The sequence below is a fragment of the Macaca mulatta genome, chromosome 16 (genome assembly GCF_049350105.2).
Source record: "Macaca mulatta isolate MMU2019108-1 chromosome 16, T2T-MMU8v2.0, whole genome shotgun sequence".
NCBI classification, from domain to species: Eukaryota; Metazoa; Chordata; class Mammalia; order Primates; family Cercopithecidae; genus Macaca; species Macaca mulatta.
Genome location: NC_133421.1, coordinates 5,080,323 through 5,103,770, shown reverse-complemented (window position 1 = coordinate 5,103,770; position 23,448 = coordinate 5,080,323). Strand labels below are relative to the sequence as shown.

Genomic DNA, 23,448 nt, shown 5'->3' with positions numbered 1-23,448 from the left:
CTCGATCTCCTGACCTCGTGATCCACCCGTCTCGGCCTCCCAAAGTGCTGGGATTACAGGCTTGAGCCACCGCGCCCGGCCAACGAAGACTTTCTTAAGGTGTTTGCAGAAGTCAGACACAGAAGATAATTCTGACTGGTGAGAGTGGACAATTCCGAGTGAGAGGTTCGTTGGTGGTTTCTGACTGGTGTAGTTTCCAGTTTCATTTTACTGTTTACATTGGGTTTTGGTTTGTTCACACAGGAATTCACAGTACTAGAGCCACCTTTGTCTAACGGCCTCCTGATTAGAGTTTTTCCTTTTTCCCCTCCTTTTCTTTTCTTTTTCCCCTTCTTTCCTTTCCTTTCCTTTCTTTTCCTTTTTCCTTTCCTTTCCTTTTCCTTTCCCTTTTCCTTTTCTTTCCTTTTCCTTTCCTTTTTCCTTTCCCTTTTCCTTTTTCCTTTCCTTTCCTTTCCTCTCCTTTTTCCTTTTTCTTTTTCCTTTCCTTTCCGTCACCCAGGCTGGAGTGCAGTGGTGCAATCTCGGCTCACCGTAACCGCCGCCTCCCGGGTTCAGGCAATTCTCCTGCCTCAGCCTCCCAAGTACCTGGGATTACAGGTGTGCACCACCACGCCCGGCTAATTTTTGTATTTTTAGTAGACATGGGGTTTCACCATATTGGTCAGGCTGGTCTTGAACTCCTGACCTCAGGCAATCCACCCACCTCGTCCTCCCAAAGTGCTGGGATTACAGGCGTGAGCCACTGTGCCCAGCCGCTGGAATTTTTTCAAACAGCACTGATAAATGCTACAAAATGTAAGCGAGAGTGGAAGAAACAAAAGCGTTGTTGCCTCCACCCGAGGGGACGGTGGAGGGCATGTTACTTCCAGTTTGTAGTCACGGTGGGAAGCTTGACGTGGCACAAAGCAAACGGTATTGGCTTCCTGAGGCTTCTTTTTGCTCTCTTTGCCTTTGACCCCCTGAGTGGGTGGGAAAATTGGATGCTGAACTCTGGCCCGTAAACAGATTGGGACGAGCAGGCTTTTTAGCTCGGTCTCATGAGAAATGGAGAAGGCACTGCTGGAACAGCCCCCAAGCTCTGGCCTGGAATTAGAGGAGAAACTCATCCACTCTGTGCTGGGCCCAGGGGATTTCCCGTTGCTGGTGACAGGGAAGGTGTGAAGAGAATACTTTGGGGCTGGGCACGGTGGCTCAGGCCTGTAATCCCAGCACTTTGGGAGGCCGAGGCGGGTATATCACCTGCGGTCAGGAGTTCAAGACCAGCCTGGCCAACATGGTGAAACCCCGTCTCTACTAAAAATACAAAAAATTAGCCGGGCGTGGTGGTGGGTGCCTGTAATCCCAGCGACTCAGGAGGCTGAGGCAGGAGAGTCACTTGAACCAGGGGACAGAGGTTGCAGTGAGCCGAGATCGCACCATTGCACTCCAGCCTGGGTGACAGAGCGAGACCCTGTCTCAAAAAAAAAAGAAAAAAAAGAAAGAAAAAATCCTTTGATCAACATCTCTTCAACACCTTGCCCTTCTAACTACCCTGGACATATTTTTAAAACCCCGCCCTCTCTCACTGCCGAACTGTGACTCGTGACCTCTGAGTTAGCCTGACAGGCCACCCTCTCTCACTGCCAAACTGTGACTCGTGACCTCTGAGTTAGCCCCACAGGCCTAAGTTCTGCTTTCTCTGGACCCCAGTTCTCAACATCAGCACCTCGGTTCAGCTGGCAGCCTCCATGCCCTCGGGATTCCAGCCCGGACAGACTCCAGACCCTACGGCCCCAGTCGCCTACTTCCCATACTTCGACAGGACCTACCTGGGGGTGGCCGCGTCACTCAACGGCGGCAACGTGCTGGCCACGTTTGTCCACATGCTGGTTCAGTGGATGGCAGATCTAGGTAAGGTGGGGTCCACACAGCGCTGTGTTCTCTGCCTGTCCTTTCTACCCGGCAGGGTCTTGGAGCTTCATGTGCGGTTTCAGCGTCCACATTCAGGTCTCTGACCTCACCAGGTCCTGCCATATTTCTCCCATCCTTCGGGATCTGAGCTTGCAGCCTCTTTTCTTCTTGTCCTCTGAGCTGCCATCACCTACTTTTTTCTTTGGGTCAGGCACCCTTCCCTCAACCTTGACTGTGAACCTTCCTAACAGTCTCCCCAGCTTTCCCCCGCCCTCCCTGCTCCCCCTTTTCCCCTCCTGCTCCCTTCTCTTATTCCTGGGGTAGAATTTATGAGGTTTTCTCTGCTCTCCATAGACAGATGCTCCTCGACTTGCAATGGTGCATATTTCACTTACAATGTATTTATATCCTGAGAAGACTGGCCCATAGGAAGTGCGATGCAAACGTTTCCTCTTCTTTTTTTTTTTTTTGAGACGGAGTCTCACTCTGTCACCCAGGCTGGAGTGCAATAGCGTGATCTTGGCTCACTGCAAGCTCTGCCACCCGGGTTCAAGGGATTCTCCTGACTCAGCCTTCCAAGTAGCTGGGATTACAGGTGCCCGCCACCACGCCTGGCAAGTTTTTGTATTTTTAGGAGAGACTTGGTTTCACCATGTTGGCCAGGCTGATCTCGAACTCCTGACCTCGGGTGATCCACCCGCCTCAGCCTCCCAAAGTGCTGGGATTACAGGCGTGAGCCACCGTGCCTGGCCTGATGTAGGCATTTCTTTTTCTTTTCTTTTTTTCTTTTTTTTTTTTTTTTTTTGAGATGGAGTCTCGCTGGAGGGCAGTAGTGCGATCTTGGCTCACTGCAAATTCCACCTCCCAAGTTCACACCATTCTCCTGCCTCAGCCTCCCAAGTAGCAGATACTACAGGCAACTGCCACCATGTCCAGCTAATTTTTTGTATTTTTAGTAGAGACGGGTTTTCCCCGTCTTAGCCAGAATGGTCTCGATCTCCTGACCTCGTGATCCGCCTGCCTCGGCCTCCCAAAGTGCTGGGATTACAGGTGTGAGCCACCACGCCCGGTCCGATGTAGACATTTCTCAGAGAAGCACGGTGCGGGGTGGAACCCAGGAGAGGGGCCTTGGTTCCCAGCTGTGTCCCTGAGTCTCGGCCTTGGCAAGCGCCTTCCCCCAGCTCCAGTGTCTTGTGGTCTTAAGTCCATGGGTTAGAATTAACTCAACAGCTCATAGGAGCTTTGGCCTCCGTGAGTCCTCACTAATAGATTAGCGGGAGCTGAGGACGCAGACACTCTGCTAGAGGCCAGGCCTCTCTTCCAGGCCTCCAGCTGGGATTCGCCTTCCTTCAGGCACCCCAGGGCTTGGGTCATGGCCCAAGTATTTCCCAGAGAGGAAGAAGACCTTGAGTATGTTTTAACCTTCCTTTACAACTGTTTTTGGTGCTGTGCATGGTGACACGTGGCTGTAATCCCAGCTACTCAGGAGGCCGAGGCGGAAGGATCGCTTGAGCTCAAAGTTGTTCAAGTCTAGCCGGGGCAACAAGCAAGACCCTGTCTGTAAAAAAAAAAAAACCAAAAACCTTTTTTCCTGAACTTTTACTAAAGAAAGACAAGAACATGATTTAAAAAATAAAACAGCCAGGCGCGGTGGCTCACGCCTGTCATCCCAGCACTTTGGGAGGCTGAGGCGGGCAGATCACCTGAGGTCAGGAGTTCGAGACCAGCCTGGCCAACATAGTGAAACCCCATCTCTACTAAAAATACAAAAGGTAGCCAGGTGTGGTGGCCCACGCCTGTAATTCCAGCTACTTGGGAGGCTGAGGCAGGAGAGTCGCTTGAACCCGGGATGCGGAGGTTGCAGTGGGGCTGAGATTGCACCCCTGCACCCCTGCATTTGCAGAGGTTCAATGTTCCCACGGTGACTCCTTGGTGACTCTCTAGATTGATGGGTCTCAGCAGTGACCACACCCGGGAAGTATTGTGGAGTTTAAAAATAGCATTGCGTCCTGGTCCCACACCCATAAATTCTGATTTATTGGACTGGGTGTGGGCCTTGAGCATGATGTTATATAAAAGTTCCTCAGGTGATTCTGAGGCTTGGAGTATTAATAAGCACTGCTCTAGAACTTTCTCCTCAGAAAGCCTGGTCCACAGCACAGGGCCTGCAGTACAGCTTCCTCTGGGAGCTTTTAACAAATGCAGAACCTTAAGGTCAGCCCTGGGCAATCTGAGTCCAAGCGGTGTGTTAAAAAGATCCCTGGCCGGGCGCAGTGGCTCACACCTGTCATCCCAACACTTTGGAAGGCCGAGGAGGGCGGATCATGAGGTCAGGAGTTCAAGACCAGCCTGGCCAATATGGTGAAACCCTGTCTCTACTAAAAATACAAAAATTAGCCTGGCGTGGTGGTAGGTATCTGTAATACCAGTTACTTGGGAGGCTGACGCAGAAGAATCCCTTGAACCTGGAAGGCAGAGGTTGCAGTGAGCTGAGATCATGCCACTGCATTCCAGCCTGGGTGACAGAGTGAGACTCCATCTCAAAAAAAAAAAAAAAGAACCCTGAGTGACTCATCTGTATATTCAGGCTGGAGAAGCCCTAGGATGGAGGAGCCTTAGGTCTAGGTCGTGGGCTCCCCAGCCTGGCTGTGTATAAGAATCACCCGCAAGTGTTTACAAATTCCAGCCCTCAGCCTGCAACCCACACCAGTTAAATCAGAAAGTGTGGAGATGGGCCCACAGTGCTCTCAAGAAACCCCGATGTTGATAACTTTCTTCTTATCAAGGCGATGTTTGCTTTCCCTCAGGTAATGCTAGGTTAGAGATCAAAAGTGATTCTAAGGTCAAAGTGTATTGAAAGCAAAGCCTTTTTTTTTTTTTTTTTTTTTTTTTTGACCAAGTCTTGCACTGTCACCCAGACTGGAGTACGGTGGCGCCATCTCAGCTCACTGCAAGCTCTGCCATCTGGGTTCAAGCGATTCTTATGCCTCAGTATCCCAAATAGCTGGGGACTACAGGCACACACTGCCATGCCTGGCTAATTTTTGTATTTTTAGTAGAGACGGGGTTTTACCATGTTGTGCAGGCTGGTCTGGAACTCCTGACTTCAAGTGATCTGCCTGTCTTGACCTCCCAAAGTGCTGGGATTACAGGCGTGAGCCACCGCGCTTGGCCCTTTTTTTTTTTTCATTTGTTTGTTTTAAGAATGCAGAACTGGCTGGGCGCAGTGGCTCACACCTGTAACCCCAGTACTTTGGGAGGCTGAGGCGGGTAGATCACGTGAGATCGAGAGCTTTAGTACAAATTTCATCTGTACTAAAAATACCAAAATTAGCTGGGTGTGGCGGTGTAGGCTTGTAATCCCAGCTACCTGGGAGGCTGAGGCTGGAGAATCGCTTGAACCTGGCAGGCAGAGGTTATAGTGAGCCGATAGGATACGTGCCACTGCACTCCAGCCTGGGCGACAGAGTGAGTCTCAGATAAAAACAAAACAAAACAAAAACGAACTCAGAGCTAACATGGTGTCAGGGAGAAAAGTCCGACCGGGATTCTGGCTTGACACTGAAAAGCAAGTTGTAGGATGGTCAACTCATCCTTCCTCCTTGGCTTTCAGGTGTCCTGTGCACATAACAAGGGTGGCCCAGACAGTGATCGGTCCTGGATCCTGGGATTTCTGATGCTGCTAATGACTCTAATAACATCCATGATGATAGCTTTTTTTTTTTTTTTTTTTTTTTTTAGATGGAGTCTTGCTCTTGTCGCCCAGGCTGGAGTGCAGTGGTGCAAGCTCCACTCACTGCAACCTCTGCCTCCCTGGTTCAAGCGATTCTCCTGCCTCAGCCTCCTGAGTAGCTGGGATTACAGGTGCCTGCCACCACGCCCGGCTAATTTTTGTACTTTTAGTAGAGTCGGGGTTCCACCATGTTGGCCAGGCTGGTCTCGAACTCCTGACCTCAGGTGATCCGCCCGCCTCGTCCTCCCAAAGTGCTGGGATTACAGATGTGAGCCACTGCGCCCAGCCAATGATAGTTATTAATCAGTATATGCACTTGGTCCCCTTGGTTAAGAAGCCTGGGTTAAGGTTAGGGCTCACAGCAGCACTTACGAGATCTCACCCTGATGTCTGCCTGGGGTCTGCACTGAGACAGCGGGTGGGGATCCAGGGCAGAGTACAGCTAGCCTGGCTATAGAAGTCCCTGAGCCCAGAACCACCAGCCGCAGCGGGAGGAGAAGCAGCAAGTAGCGCTGTTCCCGCCCTGTGGGAATTCTGTACCATCTCAGCCTGCATCGAGGGGGCTGCAGGAGCTCACACAGATCTCTCTGTCTCTGGCAGGCCTGGAGGTTGAAGAATCCACCGTGTATTCACGCATGATCCAGGCAGCTGTGCAGCAGAGAGATACCCACCTGACCATCACCCCAACAGTGCTGGGGGAGAGGCACCTGCCGGACCAGCTGGCCTCCGTGACCAGAATCTCCTCCTCTGACCTCTCCCTGGGGCACGTGACCCGGGCTCTGTGCCGAGGCATTGTTCAGAACCTGCACTCCATGCTTCCGATTCAGCAGCTCCGGGAGTGGGGCGTGGAGCGGGTGATGGGCAGTGGGAGTGCGCTGTCCAGGAACGAGGTGCTGAAGCAGGAGGTGCAGAGGGCTTTCCCTTTGCCCGTGTCCTTTGGGCAGGATGTGGACGCAGCTGTCGGGGCAGCCCTGGTCATGCTCCGGAGACACCTCAACCAGAAGGAATCTTAAGACAGCAAACTCTTTCGCCAAAGGACTGCTGCGAATGTTACCTGGTTAACATTCCTGACACCATCTGTGGGTCATCCTTTCCCTGGACAGTTCAGTGGACAGCTTTTAAGCCGTGCTTGTTGTGAGGTTCCATCTCGGCCAAGAACTTCCCTTCAGAACATACTCTAATAAGGGGCAGCCAGGAGCCGTCAGCCAGATCCCAAATGAGTGCCTTCTGAAAGAGACCCGCCTGGGAGCCCTTTACAAATGTCAGTGTGGGAGAGAGAGAGCGTGAGAGCACAGTAACCCAGGCTCCTGGTCAGCAGACTCCTCTGTGGTTCACTTGTAGACAGAGAGCAGATCAGTGTGTACTTCAGACACCAGAAAGTCCGGTGACTGTGGCCCCAAGTAAGAAAGGAAGACCTGTCCCATGCCCAGCTTTCAATGATTGTTTTTGGAGACCTGAAGCTCAGACTCGGGACATATGGACTTCTGGAACAGTTCTTCTGTCCTGCACTGAACCATGTGACCGGAGGCCCCTTTCCTAGTCTCATCCTCCCCCTGGACGCAGGTGCTCAGCTGGGTCAGGGAGTAACCCAAGCACGATGCAGCAGGCTGGCTCAGAGGACGATGCGGGGCTGCGTGCCGGCCTTCTTGCTGCGTGTACTCAGCCCCAGGAGAGCTTGCTGCACCCGGGCTGCCCAGGTCTTCACGGCACAACTGCCTGGAAGGCAGGTTGCGGAGAAGGAGAGGCGGATGGCCCGAGCAGCAAGGGGGACCGATGCTGTGCGGCTCACACCACTCCAGAACCTGACAAGGCACCAGCAGGACCCTTGCCAGGAGCATGTCTGTGCAGCAGTGCTTTTGCCCCTGCACGTTCCAGAAGCCTTCATGGGAGGGGATGCAGCCAGGCCGACTCCTGCCAGATGGGGCAGGTAGTTCATTCAAAGAGAACTCTGTGTCCCATAGACCTAGGCTCTCCTTTCACGTGGCGTGGGCTTCGCTGGCCCGCTGTCTGTTCCTGGCTCAGCAGAAACATCTATTTGAGTCAGCATCCCTGCAGGGACCCCAGAGCATCGTAAGCCTTCCTGTGATTGGTAGGGATGGCTGTGGGGTGGTTTCCAGGAGGGGGCCACCATCGCTGCATCTACTCCCAGACCCCCACAGGAGCCCAGGCTCAGGCAGGCCTGGCCCAGAGGCACCCAGGCAACCACGAGTTTGAGAGGCAGTCGTAGTCTCTCTCTCTCTCTCAGTATCCACGACAGGTATGAAACATATCGTCTCTTTATAAATGTCATTTTACAAATTATGCGATTATCTGGAAGCTCTGAGATGAGAGCAAATGCCTGATCATGCTGGGCAAATGTCAGATACTAAAGCCCATATTAAATGGAAAATTCCTGAGACAGTTCCCCAAGTTTTCCACTGTGCGTGGTGCTGAGCAGTGTGATGGTCTCTGCCGTGCCGTCCGGGATGTGAACTGTCCCTGCTTCCCCAATGTCCACACCGTAGACGCTCCCCACTCCGGTCAGTCACTTGGTCATCAGATGGCCCGTCCTGGTATCACAGTGCTTGTGTTCCGGTCACTCTTACTTCATAAGGGTCCCAAAGCACCCGAGTAGTGATGCTGGCTATTCGGATATGCCAAAGAGAAACCCTAAGGTGCTTCCTTTAAGTGAAAAGATGGGAACAAAACAGTCATATGCTGAATCTTCTATCTGTGAAATTGTAAAGAAAAATTCATGCTAGTTGTTTTTGCTTTTTTTTTTTTTTTTCTTTGAGACACAGTCTTACACTCTGTTGCCCAGGCTGGAGTGCAGTGGCGCAATCTCGGCTCACTGAGCTGCCTCCTGTGTTCAAGCGATTCCCTTGCCTCACCCTTCTGAGTAGCTGAGACCACAGGCTCCTGCTACCACTCCCAGCTAATTTTTTTGTAGTTTTAGTAGAGATGGGGTTTCACCATGTTGGCCAGGCTGGTCTCGAACTCCTGACCTCAGGTGACCTGCCCACATCGGCCTCCCAAAGTACTAGGATTGCAGGCGGGAGCCACTGACCCCGGCCTCATGCCAGTTTTGCTGTCACACGTGGAACTGCAAAAGTTACGATTACAGTGTGTGAAAACTTTTATTACAGTATATTGTTAAAACTGTTCTATTTTGGCTGGGTGCGGTGGCTCATGCCTGTAATCCTAGCACTTTGGGAGGCCGAGGCAGGTGGATCACCTGACGTCAGGAGTTTGAAACCAACCTGGCCAAAGTGGTGAAACCCCGTCTCTACTGGAAATGCAAAAATTAGCTGGGCATGGTGGCGGGTGCTGTAATCCCAGCTACTCATGAGCCTGAGGCAGGAGAATTGCTTGAGCTCGGGAGGCAGAGGTTGCAGTGAGCTGAGATCGTGCCACTGCACTCCAGCCTGGGTGACAGAGCTAGACTTTGTCTCAAAAAAAAAAAAACAAATTGTTCTACCTTATTGTTGTAGTTAATCTCTTACTGTGCCTAATTTATAAACTAAATTACATTACAGATATGTATATATAGAAAAAACATGGCATATACAGGATCCAATACTAGCTTTGGTTTCAGGCATCCATGGGGGTTCTTGGGACATACCCCATGTGAATGACAAGGGGTTACTGTCATTTTTTTTTTTTTCTTTTAGACGGAGTCTCACTCTGTCGCCCAGGCTGGAGTGCAGTGGTGCGATCTCTGCTCATTGCAACCTGCGCCTCCCGGGTTCAAGCAATTCTTGTGCCTCAGCCTCCCAAGTAGCTGGGATTACAGGCATGCACCACCACGCCCATCTAATTTTTCTATTTTTAGTAGAGATGGGGTTTCACCATGTTGGCCAGGCTGGTCTTGAACTCCTGACCTCAGGTGATATACCCGCCTCGGCCTCCCAAAGTGCTGGAATTACAGGCATAAGCCACCGCGCCTGGCCTGCTACCATAATTTTTCTTTCAGCTGAATGAGTTTAAGATGTCGTCACTGGAGCCCTGAGGAAGGCCGCATGAGAGAGAAGGGTAGGCTGAGTATACCAGAGTCCTCTGTCTGTTGGGAGGAGCCAGGCCCTCTGATCTCAGGGCAGCAGGCCTTTTTCACCTGCCCACCATGCAGTGGATGGCGTCTGCGAATGTAAGGTTAGGAACCGGATGGACATCTGACAGGCTCAGGCAGTCCAGCCTTGTGCTTGGCATGGCCCCATGCCAAGACTGTCCCCTTCCCAGACTGCGTGTCCACTCTGCCTCTGAGGACCGAGCCTTGGAGGGTCCCAGTTTGTCAATGAACAGGGCTGCTCCTGCTGCTTCCGTTGCCTGAGGCCTGGAGCCTCTGTCTGGGTGGGGGCTGAGTGCAGCGGCCTAAAGTCACAACCGTGTGCACAACCCGCCCTCCTTCCCAGGAGGTGCCAGTAAGTGGTTTGAGGCCAGCAGTCTTCTGAAGTGGTGAGCCGGCCTCCTGTGCTGGCCGTCAGTCTCCCAATGCTATGAGCCCACGGCAGGGCTGCACCTTCCCTCCTGATCCGCTTCGGCCAGTGGGACGTGCACAGGGAATGCCTGTCACTCCTGGGCAGAAGTCTTTAGGAGCCAGTGAGCTATTTCCCACACTCCCTTCACTTTGCCACAAGTGACTGGCGGTGCCCCAGAGAGTGGCAGCTCTGTCAGCCTGGGTCCCTGAGTGAGGACAGCATGATGTAGAGCCCTCACCAACCAGCAAGGGACACACAGTGGGACAGAGAAAGAAACCTTTGGGCTGGGCGCGGCAGCTCACGCCTGTAAACCCAGCACTTTGGGAGGCTGAAGCGGGTGGATCACTTGAGGTCAGGAGTTCCGAGACCGGCCTGGTCAACCTGGTGAAACCCCGTCTCTACTAAAAATACAAAAAAATTAGCCGGGTATGGTGATGAGCACCTGTAATCCCAGTTACTCGGGAGGCTGAGGCAGGGGGGATCGCTTGAGCCTGGATGGCAGAGGTTGCAGTGAGCAGAGATCGCGCCACTGTACTCCAGCCTGGGCAACTCCGTCTCTAAAATCAATCAGTCAATCAATCAGTCAATCAATATAAATAAATAAACCTTTGATGTTTGAAGCCACTGAGATTTGGGGGTTGTCACCACAGCAGAGCAGCCTCAGTAGCCTGCACCTGGGAGGTCTCCCGTGCACCCAGCACAGGCCCAGGCAGCCGCATTTTCTGAGCGCCCAGTAGTAGCCTGGTGTTCTCTCAGGGACCGCCCCCTGTTGAATTTCCATTGTGAGGCCATGGAAAAATACCCACGGTTGGTTACATAAACAGACGCTAGGAAGAAATGAAGACACACACAATGTCAGCACCTCTATGCCCAGAGGGAGGAGAAATTCATTCTTGATACAAGTGACATTGAGCTAAACCTCCAAGGGTTTCCACCCGTGGTTACTGATGACAGTTCACATTTTTTTGAGTACCTTCCGTGTACTGGGGTCTGATCTAAACTCTACTTGTTTGAATTCATTTAATCTTTTTTTTTTTTTTTTTTTTTTTTTGAGATGGAGGTCTCACTCTGTCGCCCAGGCTGGAGTTCAGTGGTGCGATCTCTGCTCACTGCAACCTCCGCCTCCTGGGTTCCAGCGATTCTCGTGCCTCATCCGTCCGAGTAGCTGGGATTGCAGGTGTACATCACCTCGCCCGGCTAATTTTTTGTATTTTTGATACAAAAAATACAAAATACAAAAGCTGAGTCTTGAACTTCTGGCCTCAAGTGATCCACCCACCTCGGCCTCCCAAAGTGCTGGGATTATAGGCGTGAGGCAGCGCGTCTGGCCTCAGTTAATCTAGAAGGTGGATAGCAGTATCCCCGTTTCACAGATGGAGAAACAGATACACAAAAAAGTTAAGTAACTTACCTGAGATCACAGTGCTAAGATTCAAACCCCAGAGCGAGCCCACTCTCTTTAGCATCTAGGCAGAGGGGTCAGGCCAGGTAAATGTATTTACATTAAAATGATCATCATGTCCAGGGTGTGACAAATTGGTGTAACTTGGTCATAGGGTGAATGAAAGGATGTTTATAGGAACTGGGCAGGCTGGGGGTGGTCTTGCATGCCAGGCTGAGGGGTTTGGACTGTCTCCTGTAGACAGTGGGATTCGGAGGACCGGGGCCTTTGGAGTGTAGCTGACAGTGTGGACACTGGATTGGAGGACAGGCGTTCCAGGAGGCAGGAGGCTGTAAAACAGTCTGGAGAGATGGTGGGCCAGACCCAGTTCAGGGCAGGGGAGGGGACTCCAGCACACCAGTCACTGCTTTTCTGCCGCCATACACTCCCTGCCTCTGGCCCGTGACCCCATCCACATCATGTGTATGTGACTTTCATGTTCTCTTTCTCTTCTTCTTCTCCTTTTTTTTTTTTTTTTTTTTTGAGACTTTTTGAGAGTCTCTCTGTTGCCTAGGCTGGAGTGCAATGGTGCGATCTCGGCTCACTGCAACCTCTGCCTCCTGGGTTCAAGCAATTCTCCTGCCTCAGCCTCCTGAATAGCTGGGATTACAGGTTCGCGCCACCACACCCAGCTAATTTTTGTATTTTTAATAGAGACGGGGTTTCTCCATGTTGGTCAGGCTGGTCTCAAACTCCTGACCTCAGGTGATCTGCCCGCCTCGGCCTCCCAAAGCGCTGGGATTACAGGCGTGAGCCACCGTGCCCGGCTACTTTTCTCTTCTTCTGAAGTGGACTGAAAGCTCATTGAGAGCAGGTGTCTAGGTGTCCTCTGCCCTGTCCTCCTGCACCTTAGCTCGTGCCAAGGCCCATGTTTGGAATGTCCTTGTGGGGCAGAATCCTTCTCCTTGTCCAAGTCCCAGCCCAAATGCCATCTGCCCGCTGCACAGGGCCTCCCTGGTGACACATACGCCATCAGATTACAACTGCAGAGGAGCCAGGACCCGGCTCAGCATCTGTTGTTGGCACAGCCTGTTGGCCCCACAGCCCCTGGCCTGTGCCTGTTACAGGGTGCCCCGCCCTGCCTAGTGTCAGACAGAGCCCGTGCAGATCTTCCTTTCCTGTCCATCCCGGGCTCCTTGAGCGCAGAGACCACTCTGTTGACCCTACTGCTCTGCTAGGGGATTTGCATAGCACATGGCGGGCCCTCAGGAGAGAGGGTCCCACCTGGCCTCTCCCCTCAACCACGGGTAGATGGACAGGCCACGTCTTTGAAAGTGAAATAGTCCTGATACAGAGATGCTCACTTGCGTGACTCATCAAACATTAAGCAAACCTTGTTTTTTTCATTAAAAAACAATTAGTCATAACTTCGAGCTAATGGCCGGATGCATCTCAGCAGTCAGCAGATGTGGTCCTCAGGCTGAAATAATGAAGATGAGAGCCATCATCTCTCATGCCGGCCTGGAGCTTTACCCGGCTCAGAGCCCATTCACACCCACTGTCCTGACTAATCCCAGAAAAGCCCCGTAAAGCAGGTAGGGCAGGTGTTCTTGGCTGTAATTTTGAGGAGGAAGAAGCAGACCCAGAGGTTCAGCTACCAGCCCAAGTCCATACAGCCGGCCTCTAGCACACACGGGTCCATACAGCCGGCCTCTAGCACACACGGGTCCATACAGCCGGCATCTGGCACACGCGGGCCTCTTCCATCCCAGGTCCAGGTTCTGCCCACCTGCTGACCCTCCATTGGCCCTCATCCCTCTTGTTCCCAGTTCCTGCCCTGGGACACAGCCCTGCGGCTCCAACATTCTGTGCTGACTGGGTGTCCGACCCCTCCCCGGCTCAGACTTCAAGCTCCAGCCATTTCTGGAGGGTGCTGACCCTCTCACAGACCCCTGCCCTCCACAGGAGCTGGTCTTTTAGACTCATGTGGGCACCCGGTGACACAAACACAGAGACCAAATGCAGAAAGGAGGGTATTTTTCTTTTTGTTTAAATTTAAATTTTTACTTTTTGAGATGGAGTTTTGCTCTTGTTGCCCAGGCTGGAATGCGATGGCGTGATCTCGGCTCACCGCAACCTCTGTCTTCCGGGTTCCAGCGATTCTCCTGCCTCAGCCTCCTGAGTAGCTGGGATTCCAGGCATGTGCCACCACGCGCGGCTAATTTTGTATTTTTAGTAGAGACAGGGTTTCTCCATGTTGTCCAGGCTGGTCTCGAACTCCCGACCTCAAGTGATCCACCTGCCTCGGCCTCCCAAAGTGCTGGGATTACAGGTGTGAGCCACCGAGCCCGGCGGGGGCTCAAATCTTGAGAGGAACCCAGGTGGGTGAAGAAAAGAAATGCGTTTCTGATGTGGCCAGTGTCAAGAGCTCAGCTTAAGTCAATGTGCCCTCTGGTGGTAACACTAAGAAAACTGCTGCCATTAGCGAGGTTGGCGGTGTTTAGCATCTGTCATTCCAGACTCGGCCCAGCACCTGCTGGCGTGTCCGCAGTTGCTTTCCTGAGCTGCCTCTCGCTCCCATCAAACCTGAACTTAGAAAAACACCCGCCCTCCCAGAAGTCATTAAAACTTCTCCACTCACAAGGAGTTTTAATGAGTACATCATTACAGAAATGCAAGAACATCCTGTTTCAAATGATGACCCAGAAAACCACACTGATGGCAGTGATGGCCAGCCCTGAGGTCTCGTCCCCGCCACCGTGTCGACAGTTTTAGTAGAACCACTCAGCGAAGGTGCTGTTCAGATAAAGCCAAAAGCCACGCCAACAAACCTTTCCTGAGTGCTGCTTTGAGCAAGGTGCAGGCTAGGTTCAGAGAAGGGAGCGCAGGCACAAGAACCTTATTTATCTTACCCTGGAGCCGCTTAAATCTGCAAAGCAAGACACAAGAAAATCATGACGTGACATGTCAATACAACATTTAGAAAGCTCCAGATGAGACGAGTAGAGCTGTCACTGTCCTTCGGCAGGTTTGTAGCCTGTCTGTCTGTGCTTCTTTCCGTATCAGTAAAACGGGGACAAAATTGTACTCAGCTCATGAACTCTTAGTGAGGGCCTGATGAGAGAGTGCAGATCAAGTGCCCGTGCCAACACCCAGGACGTGATACGCACTCAGCACATATTCACAGCCATCACCGTTGTTATCATTGTGGTCACAGGTACGTACTGTGCCCATTGCCATAGGAAGCACATTGGTTGAAGTTTCTGTAGGAGTTTAGAAGTGAGCACTTCTGGAGACAGGTGCGGTAGCTCATGTCTATAATCCCAGCATGTTGGGAGACTGAGGTGGGGGAATCACGTGAACTCATTTGAGACCAGCCTGGGCAAGACGGCAAGACTCTGTTGCTACAAAAAAGAAAAAAAAATTAGCCAGGCGCGGTGGTGCACACCTGTAGTCCCAGCTACTTGGGAGGCTGAGGCAGGAGGATCCTTTGAGTCCAGGAGGTTGAGGCTGCAGTGAGCTATGATTGTGCGTCCCTGCACTCCAGCCTGGGTGACAATGCAAGATCCCACCTCTTAAAAAAAAATTTTAAAAAGTAAGAAATGAGCTCTTTATGCTGGGGCCCTTGAGGAGGGAGGACTTTGGGAGGAGGTGGGATTTGAGCATCCCTAGGGCTCACCGTGCACCTGAAGATGGGTTAAATGGGGTACTGGGATGGAGGAGGGTGGGGGAAAGGGTGGAGTCAGCACATTTAGTGTGGCTGGGAAGGGGTGTGTCCAGGTGATAGAAGGTGGGTCACGGTGGGAGAGGAGACTGGGTCTGCGGGCTCAGGGTGCAGGGTTGGGGCTTTGCTCCGCAGTGGGGACGTCTGAGAAGCCAGGGGGCCTGATCAGGATGAGCTTCCAGGACTGTTGATCTGGAGGTGAGGGGTTGTGGGAGGTTGGACCAGGGAAAGGAGGCACTTCTGGCCGTTCAGGTGAGAAGGGGTTTCCAGGTAGAGGAGGGATGGACGGAAGCCACAGAAACAGCCCAGAGAGGGCCAAGAAGGGGAGGTTGGAGGTCACAAAGGGCACCGGGTTTGGTGGCCAGAAGGAAGTTGGTGGCTTTCCCGGCAGGGACTGCTGCGGGGGGTGGGGAGTGAATGTGGAAGGAAGAGGAGCCCATCGTGGGATATGCCAGGGGGAGGGGCTCGTGGGCTTCACCTGCAGACTCAGGGAGGCAGGGATGGAGCTCAGGGGAGAGGGCTGGGTGGACTCTGGATGAAGCAGTCACTGACTTGGACACGTGAGACAGGTGATTAGAAGGGGTCGGGCGAAGGTCTCCAAGGACAGTGGTGGAGCGGGAGAAGATAAGGCTGCGGACAGGGTCCTGGGACCCCCGTGTGGGGAACAGCAAGAGGAGGAGAGCAGCCAAGGAGTCCTGGCAGGAGCAGCCAGGGCAGGAGGCAGGCTGGGACTTACCCTGCAGGCCTCCGAGCAGGCACGGTGCCCTGTAGACCCTGGTGACACTGTTAGCACCAAGGGCTCTGTTAACAAGGGACACATTTAGTGACGTGTGCTGTGTTCACTGGAGATGGTGCTGTCTTTTTTTTTTTTTTTTTGAGATGGAGTCTTACTCTGTAGCCTAGGCTGGAGTGCAATGGTGTGATCTCAGCTCACTGCAACCTCTGCCTCTCCGGTTCCAGTGATTCTTGTGCCTCAGTCTCCTAAGTAGCTGGGACTACAGGCACCTGCCACCACACCCAGCTATTTTTTTTTTTTTTTTGCATTTTTAGTAGAGACAGGGTTCCACTGTGTTGGCCAGGCTGGTCTCGAACTCCTGAGCTCAGGCAATCTGCCCACATCTGCCTCCCAAAGTGCTAGGATTACAGGCTTGAGCCACCGCGCCCGGCTCTGTGCTGTCTTTATTGGAGGCAGAAATCACTTCGGAGGCTAAGGCAATGGTTCTGGAGAAGTGCGACCCTCCCCTTTCCCGGCCGTTGCTCTGTCCCACGTTGTTAGAAGGAAATGATCCCAGAGGGCTAGAGAGTTGAGAGGTCACCACTGCTGAGTCTTTGATGCATGACAGACGCCACTTCTGGGTCTATATGTGCCCAAAGAATGGAAAGCAGGGACAGGACCAGATATTTGCACGCCAATGTTTATAGCAGCACTGGTCACTATGGCCAAGCGTTCATCAGCTGGTGATAGTCACTATGGCCAAAGGTGGAAGCAAGCCAAGCGTTCATCAGCTGGTGAATGGCTGAGCAGAATGTGGTCCATCCACCCCACACCCCAGTGGAATATTATTCAGCCTTAAAAGGGAAGGAAGGCCAGGCGGGGTGGCTCATGTCTGTAATCCCAGCACTTTGGGAGGTCTAGGCGGGTGGATCACGAAGTCAGGAGTTCAAGACCAGCCTGGCCAAGATGGTGAAACCCCATCTCTACTAAAAATACAAAAAATTAGCCAGAATTGGTGGCGGGCACCTGTAATCCCAGCTACTTGGGGGGCTGAGGCAGAGAATTGCTTGAACCCGGGAGGCAGAGGCTGCAGTGATCTGAGATCACGCCACTGCACTCCAGCCTGGGCGACAGAGCGAGTCTCCGTCTCCAAAAAAAAAAAAAGTTTAATATGAGGTGGGGCGTGGTGGCTCACACTTGTAATCTCACAGTTTGGGAAGTCAAGGCCGTCAGATCACCTGAGGTCAGGAGTTCAAGACCAGCCTGACCAACATAGTGAAACCCCTTCTCTACTAAAAACACAAAAATTAGCCGGGTCTGGTGGCGTGCACCTGTAATCCCAGCTACTCAGGAGGCTGAGGCAGGAGGATCTCTTGAACCCAGAGGCAGAGGCTGCAGTGAGTTGAGATTGTACCACTGCACTCCAGCTTGGGCGACAGAGCAAGACTCTGTCTAAAAAAATAAAAGAAAAGAAAATAATAAAGACAGGCAGTTGAATGGTGGTCGTTAGGGGGTTGGGGTCAGGCAGGGGAGTTAGCGTTTAATGGGTGCAGGGTTTCAGTTTGGGATGATGAAAAAGTTCTGTGCATGGATGATGCCGATGGTTGTACAACAATGTGAATGCACTCAATGCCACTGAACTGTACCATTAAAAATGGTTAATGTGGTAAATTTTGTTATATATAGATTTTGCCACAATTTATTATATATATATATTTGAGACAGAGTTTCGCTCTTGTTGCCCAGGCTGGAGTGCAGTGGTGCAATCTCGGCTCATTGCAACTTCTGCCTCCCGGGTTCAAGCGATTCTCCTGCCTCAGCCTTCCGAGTAGTTGGGGATTACAGGCATGCACCACCATGCCTGGCTAATTTTGTAGTTTTAGTAGCGACGGGGTTTCTCCATGACGGTCAGGCTGGTCTCGAACTCCCGACCTCAGGTGATCCGCCCGCCTGGGCCTCCCAAAGTCCTGGGATTACAGGTGTGAGCCACCGCGCCTGGCCTTTTGCCACTATAAACAAGAATGAATTCTAAGGTTCATATTAATTGAAGCTAACATGACACACATAGCATAAACAGGTGTCTAAGCGGCCGGGCGTGGTGGCTCATGCCTATAATCCCAGCACTTTGGGAGGCCGAGGCAGATGGATCACCTGAGGTCAGGAGTTCGAGACCAGCCTGACCGTCATGGAGAAACCCTGTTGCTACTAAAACTACAGAATTAGTCAGGCGTGGTGGCGTATGCTTGTAATCCCAGCTACTTGGGAGGCTGAGGCAGGAGAGTCGCTTGAACCCGGGAGGCGGAGGTTGCAGTGATCTGAGATCGTGCCACTGCACTCCAGCCTGGGAAACAGAGTGAGACTCCGTCTAAAAAAAATAAAAATAAAAAAAGGTGACTAAGCAAGGGGTATGGTGGAGTGTGGCATGTTGGGACGGGCCTGGCTTTTAGGCCTCGACCAACAGTGCGGCCTGGGCGATTATCTAATTATCAGTTGTCTGATTGCCCAGCGTGACACATTTCTCACCTGTAAAGTGGGCATGACAGTCTCTGCCCTCCCACTGCCCAGGCTTGCTGGGCGGCCTGTGAGAGCAGGTTTGGGAAAAGTTCTTTGTCATCTGTTGTGCAGAATTGATGGGGTGGCCATACTTCAATGCCTTGACTCAGGGGTCAGAACTTTCAAGTGACCCCAGGCAGGGCTGCAAGGGCCTCTCTGGCAGTGGCTGCTCATTCCAGGCTGGGCCTGCCCCATGGCTTGTTGGCGTCCCATGGGCAGCTGCTGTGACAGTTTTTGCAGGGCATTTGGGCCGCAGCCTGGATGCATACCTAGACCTCGCTGCTTTTCTCAGCCAGGGTCTGGGAGAGAATGAAACCTATTGTTCTAGTTATCTGCTGTATGTGACTCTCTCCTGTGCGTTTCTCTCACGTGGGTCTTCTTTCCTGTGCATTTAGGGTGGTACGAAGTGAAGTGAGAAAATAGACACTCGTGGCCAGGTGTGGTGGCTCACGCCTGGAATCCCAGCACTTTGGGAGGCCGAGGCAGGTGGATGAGGTCAGGAGTTCAAGACCAGCCTGGCCAACATGGCGAAACCCCGTCTCTACTAAAAATACAATTAGCTGGGCGCAATGGCAGGTGCCTGTAATCCCAGCTATTTGGGAGGCTGAGGCAGGAGAATTGCTTGAACCTGGGAGGCGGAGGTTGCAGTGAGCTGAGATCCGGCCACTGCACTCTAGCCTGGGCAACAGAGCGAGACTCCGTCTCAAAAAAAAAAAAAAAAAGGGAACTAGACACTCATAGTTATCTGTGTTTTTGTGCTTTGTGGTTCCCTGAGGAACCCCCGTTGAGAAGAAAGGCTGGGACCCGGCTCTGGCTGACCCAGAAGCCCCTCTCGACCCCAACCCCTACTCCAGGCTTGGGGATCCAGGAATGAGAGTCCTAAGGGAGTCGGGGATTGGTTCAGGGTTGCTCAGACTCTTAAACAAGTCCCTAATGCCAGGCCAGGACTGTGTGGCGGGCAGCACGACCGTCCATTCCTTCTTTAGTTTGAAAGCAGAACAGTTGCGGGACGCTGGTTTTGACGTCGCTGGCTGTGCATTTGTGGAGCCGTGTCCCAGACCTCTGGGCGCAGGAGCCACCGGTTTGGGAGGCCGAGCAGCGCCCTCCTTCTCCTTCCCTGAGAGCTGAGGCTGCAGCTCTGGCTGGCTCTGATAAGTGCTTTGCAGCCCTGGCATGGCTGGAGGAGGGGCAGCGGCTAAGTGGTTTCTGAAAAAGGGCAAAAATGATGGGAAAAGCTTTGGGATCCTCTGGGAATCAGAGCCGCAGCAAAGGCAGCTGCTTGCATCGCTGGAAGTGTTTTTTCCTTGAGTGCTGAAGGGCGCCCACAGCCCACTCCTGCCAGTGCAGGGCAGCTGCTGCCAGGGCCGGGCCCGGGACCCCACGGAGGCCGCTCTTCTCCCACACGAGCCCAGCTCTCCCTTCGAGTAGCAACCACCTTCGAGCTCACGAGCAGCCACGGGCCTGGGGTGTGCCTGCGTCTAGTTGGTGAGTCCCTTTCTTTGTCTGATGGCCAACACAGACGTTAGCTTTTAGGATAGCATAGTAAGTGGCCAGAAGCTGGGCCCTGCCACTTTCCAGCTGTGCCACTGTGGGCAGTTCCCCTCGCCTCTCTGTGCCCCAGTTACCTCGTCTGAAAACGGGGGGGTAGTAACAGTGGCCGCCTCAAAGGTGGTCGTGAGGCTGAAGTGAACTTGGGGTGCCCCCAGCCTGGTTCCTCGGAAGCACCTGGGAGGAGAGAGTGGCGGTTGTTGTTACCGGGGTTTGTTCTTTTTGCTCCTGCACCGGCCGTCCTCGGGGGAGGAGGCTGCAGCTGCTGCTGAGGTTGCTGGTGTGTGGCCGGAGGTTTTCGGCCCGTCGCCCTCTCTGTGGGGTGGACGAGCGCAGGGCTGGGAAGCAGGCGCGCTGGGTGCTTGTGCTGCTGTCCTGTCTCTGTTCTTCCCGCCTGGGTTGGCAAGCCCGCAGCCTACTGCCTCTCTTTGAGAGAAGGGACTATTGAGAATAATGAGGCTGGGTCCTGGGCCAGCGTTCTCCCAGCTTCCAGAGAGTCCCCAGTGGCAAGCAGAGGTGCTCCCAAGAACTTGGATGGATGGATGGATGCTTTGGGCAGAGAGGGGAGCAGGGAAGCCACACCCCAGCTTGTCTCACCCGCACTGGGGAGAGAAGGGATTCCTCCTCCAGATGCGGGGCAGTGTCCTTTCTGGCTTTGGAGTTGAGAAGGACTCAGAGATCAAACCAGGTCTCTGTGGACAGAATCAATTGTTTTAGGATTGTCCTTTAGTCCAGATGGATGAGTTTGTGAATCTCGTGTAAACCAGAATCACCATCTCCATCACACAGTCAACACTCGTTGGCCCAAATCACGGTAGAAGTTCCGCCGATCACTGTAGAATGTTTTGTGGTGACAGGTGTGTCACCACGGGCTCAGGTGCAGAGTAGTACACTCCAGGCCTGGCAGTGGAGGACTGTCCTGACCCTATTCCCCAGACCAGCCCAGGGCACATGGCCCCTCGGTTCCTGGCCCACTCCGTTCCCTGGAAGAAACTTGGTTTCCAGTAGGGAATCAGGTGCAAAGTGTGCAGTATAGACTCAGCGTTCGTCGACTGACTGAATGATCACAATCCAGGCTGCCTCCTGTTGGCTGGATTTGACTGGACTGGGACTGGTCAGAGGAAGAGGCAACGCCATTAACAAAGAACGTTGCTGAAAGGTTCACGGGAGGCTCCGGCTAACAGGTGCTCTCTTACTAGGCTGCCTAACAAGCAGCCCCCTATTCTTTTTTTTTTATTATTATACTTTAAGTTCTAGGGTACATGTGCACAACGTGCAGGCCTGTTACCTATGTACACATGTGCCACGTTGGTGTGCTGCACCCATTAACTCGTCATTTACATTAGGTATATCTCCTAAAGGCAGTCCCTGTTCTTATTCTTAGCTTATTCTTGGAGACCACAGACATCCCTGGGACAGCCAGGCGTGGGTATGGCCTGGGTCTTATTCACACTGCATTTTGGGGTTCCTGAGCTGCCTGATTGAGTGGGAGGGTGTTTCAGGTTCAGGTCTAGCCCCTGCATTTTCTTATGCCTCGCCCCGAGGGTGAGAGGCCCTATTCTGATTGGCCCCCAGGCCCTGCGGTGGAGTCTGGGTCTGAGTTGAACAGCTGAGAAACAGCCTCAGACCTCCAGCGTGGTGGTGGAGTACTGGAGATGCTCTGGAGCCAGCCTGCATGGGGTCAAGTCCGGGTTCTGCCTCTGACTGTGTGACTTCGGGGGCGTGTGTGACTGCTCTGTGCCTCAGTCTCCTCATCGGTGAACTATCTCCCTCTTAGGGATGTTGTGGGAATTAAGTGGATGAAGGAAGGCAAGTCCTGAGAACCGTGTTTGCTCTGTGCATGTGCTTAGACACGTCAATGATTCTGATTCTCATTCGCTTCTGGTGCCTTTTAAGCACTGCCAGGCTCCCCGTCCTGTGAACCGTCCTTGACGGGGTGTTATCTTCAGAAAGCACAGACTAGCACCTGGCCCCCAGGCTTCCAAAGCTACGCGTGGCTTCCCACCGTCCACGCAACCATGTCGGCTCTCAGTTCCTTGGAGTTAAGGCTGACGGCCATCTGGTTCTGAGCCGGCTGCCTGTCTTCCCATCCACTGACTTCCTCTTCTTCAGCGGCTTCCCTGTCTGTCTCCCAGCCCCAGCCCACCTCTGTTCCCTTTCCAGGCTCAGCTCATCCATCACCAACTCCATGGAGCCCTCTTCAGCACCCTGCCCCCTCCTGCAGTCCCTCAGCCCAGCCAGTACCTGGTTTCTGTGTCAGCGGGGGGCTGACTCCTCTCTGCGCCCCCAGTGCAGGGCTGGACTCTGAGGAGGAGGATTCGGTAGATGGGTATTGAGTGATCAGATGAGGGAATCAGCTTTCTGTGGCTGGGAACACTCCTGCTGCAGGGGATCTGTCTGATGGGTGAGTCAGAGATGGGCTCAGGTCTGTTGAAAGTGGATCAACAGGCAGGCAGGGAGATGGCCAGCAGCCAGCCGTCTGTCCTGTTCACAGCCTCTGGGGCGGTGAGGCTTCCTCCACGTTTTTGTGGATCTGGGCTTCAGAACATAGTTGGTTTACAGCCACAACCCAGCCGTGTGCTCTGGAGTTTCATTGCCTGAATTTTCACTTGAGGGACTTGGGAGTCTCCCTGAGCTATTCTGGCTTGGGAGATTGCCTGATTCTATATTTTAAAAAAAGAAAATGCAGGACTTGAGAAGCTTCTCATTCCTTCTGTGGCTGTTTTCCAGAATGTAGCCACTGCTGGGACGGTACTCTCCCTAACTTCCTGTGGAAATGGGAATTAGAAGGCTCTGATCGTTCTTATTTCCCCACTCGTGACCAGGTGACCAGTGCAGCTGCTGCTGCTGCTGCTTTTTTTTTTTTTTTTTTTTGAGACAGAGTTTCACTCTGTCGCCCAGGCTGGAGTGGAGTGGCACGGTCTCGGCTCGCTGCAACCTCCACCTCCTGGGTTCAAGGGATTCTCATGCCTCAGCCTCCCAAGTAGCGGGGATTATAGGTGTGTGCCGCCACGCCTGGCTAATTTTTGTATTTTTTTAGTAGAGACGGGATTTCACCATGTTGGCCAGGCTGGTCTCGAACTCCTGACCTCAGGTGATCCACCGGCCTTGGCCTCCCAAAGTGCTGGGATTACAGACGTGAGCCACCATGCACAGCCCAGTACAGCTTCTTCATAAGGAGAAGGATCAAGCAAGGTCCCTGCACAGGAGGAGGTCACAGGGCGCGGGAGAGAGAAATCAGTGACAGATCGCAATTGCTAGACCACCTGGTGGGCTGTGTGGGATGCACAGTCAATGGGCTGGGCCACTGTGCAGAGGATGGCGGGGAGCATGACCAGGGCAGGGATCTGGGGGCTTCATGGAGGAGGCGGCATCAGTGCTGGATCCTGAGGGGAAGTAGCATCTGAGAGGAGGTGGTAGGATTTGTGCAAGGGTAGAAGGAGGAAAAAG

The 23,448-nt window shown here is 53.0% G+C and overlaps 2 protein-coding genes across 5 annotated transcripts in view; both read left to right on the top strand.

Annotated features, from left to right (window-relative positions):
- Positions 1 to 8,026, top strand: part of SHPK (sedoheptulokinase) — a 29,365-nt gene extending 21,339 nt beyond the window's left edge. The window contains exons 6-7 of one of the 2 annotated variants that reach the window (XM_015118246.3): positions 1,690 to 1,890; positions 6,224 to 8,026. In XM_015118246.3, the coding sequence (XP_014973732.3) occupies positions 1,690 to 1,890; positions 6,224 to 6,636 (614 nt within the window). In that variant the 3' untranslated portion in view covers positions 6,637 to 8,026. The remainder of the gene's footprint in view (positions 1 to 1,689; positions 1,891 to 6,223) is intronic. The other variant, XM_077970055.1, reaches the window with a different exon arrangement.
- TRPV1 (transient receptor potential cation channel subfamily V member 1) overlaps positions 7,790 to 23,448 on the top strand; it is a 44,191-nt gene continuing 28,532 nt past the window's right edge. The window contains exons 1-2 of one of the 3 annotated variants that reach the window (XM_077969944.1): positions 7,790 to 7,880; positions 8,061 to 8,197. The gene's annotated coding sequence lies outside the window, so the exon portion shown is untranslated. Of the gene's footprint in view, positions 7,881 to 8,060; positions 8,198 to 19,818; positions 19,936 to 21,016; positions 21,183 to 23,448 lie in introns of those variants that run through there. The other 2 variants (XM_077969946.1, XM_077969945.1) reach the window with 2 other exon arrangements.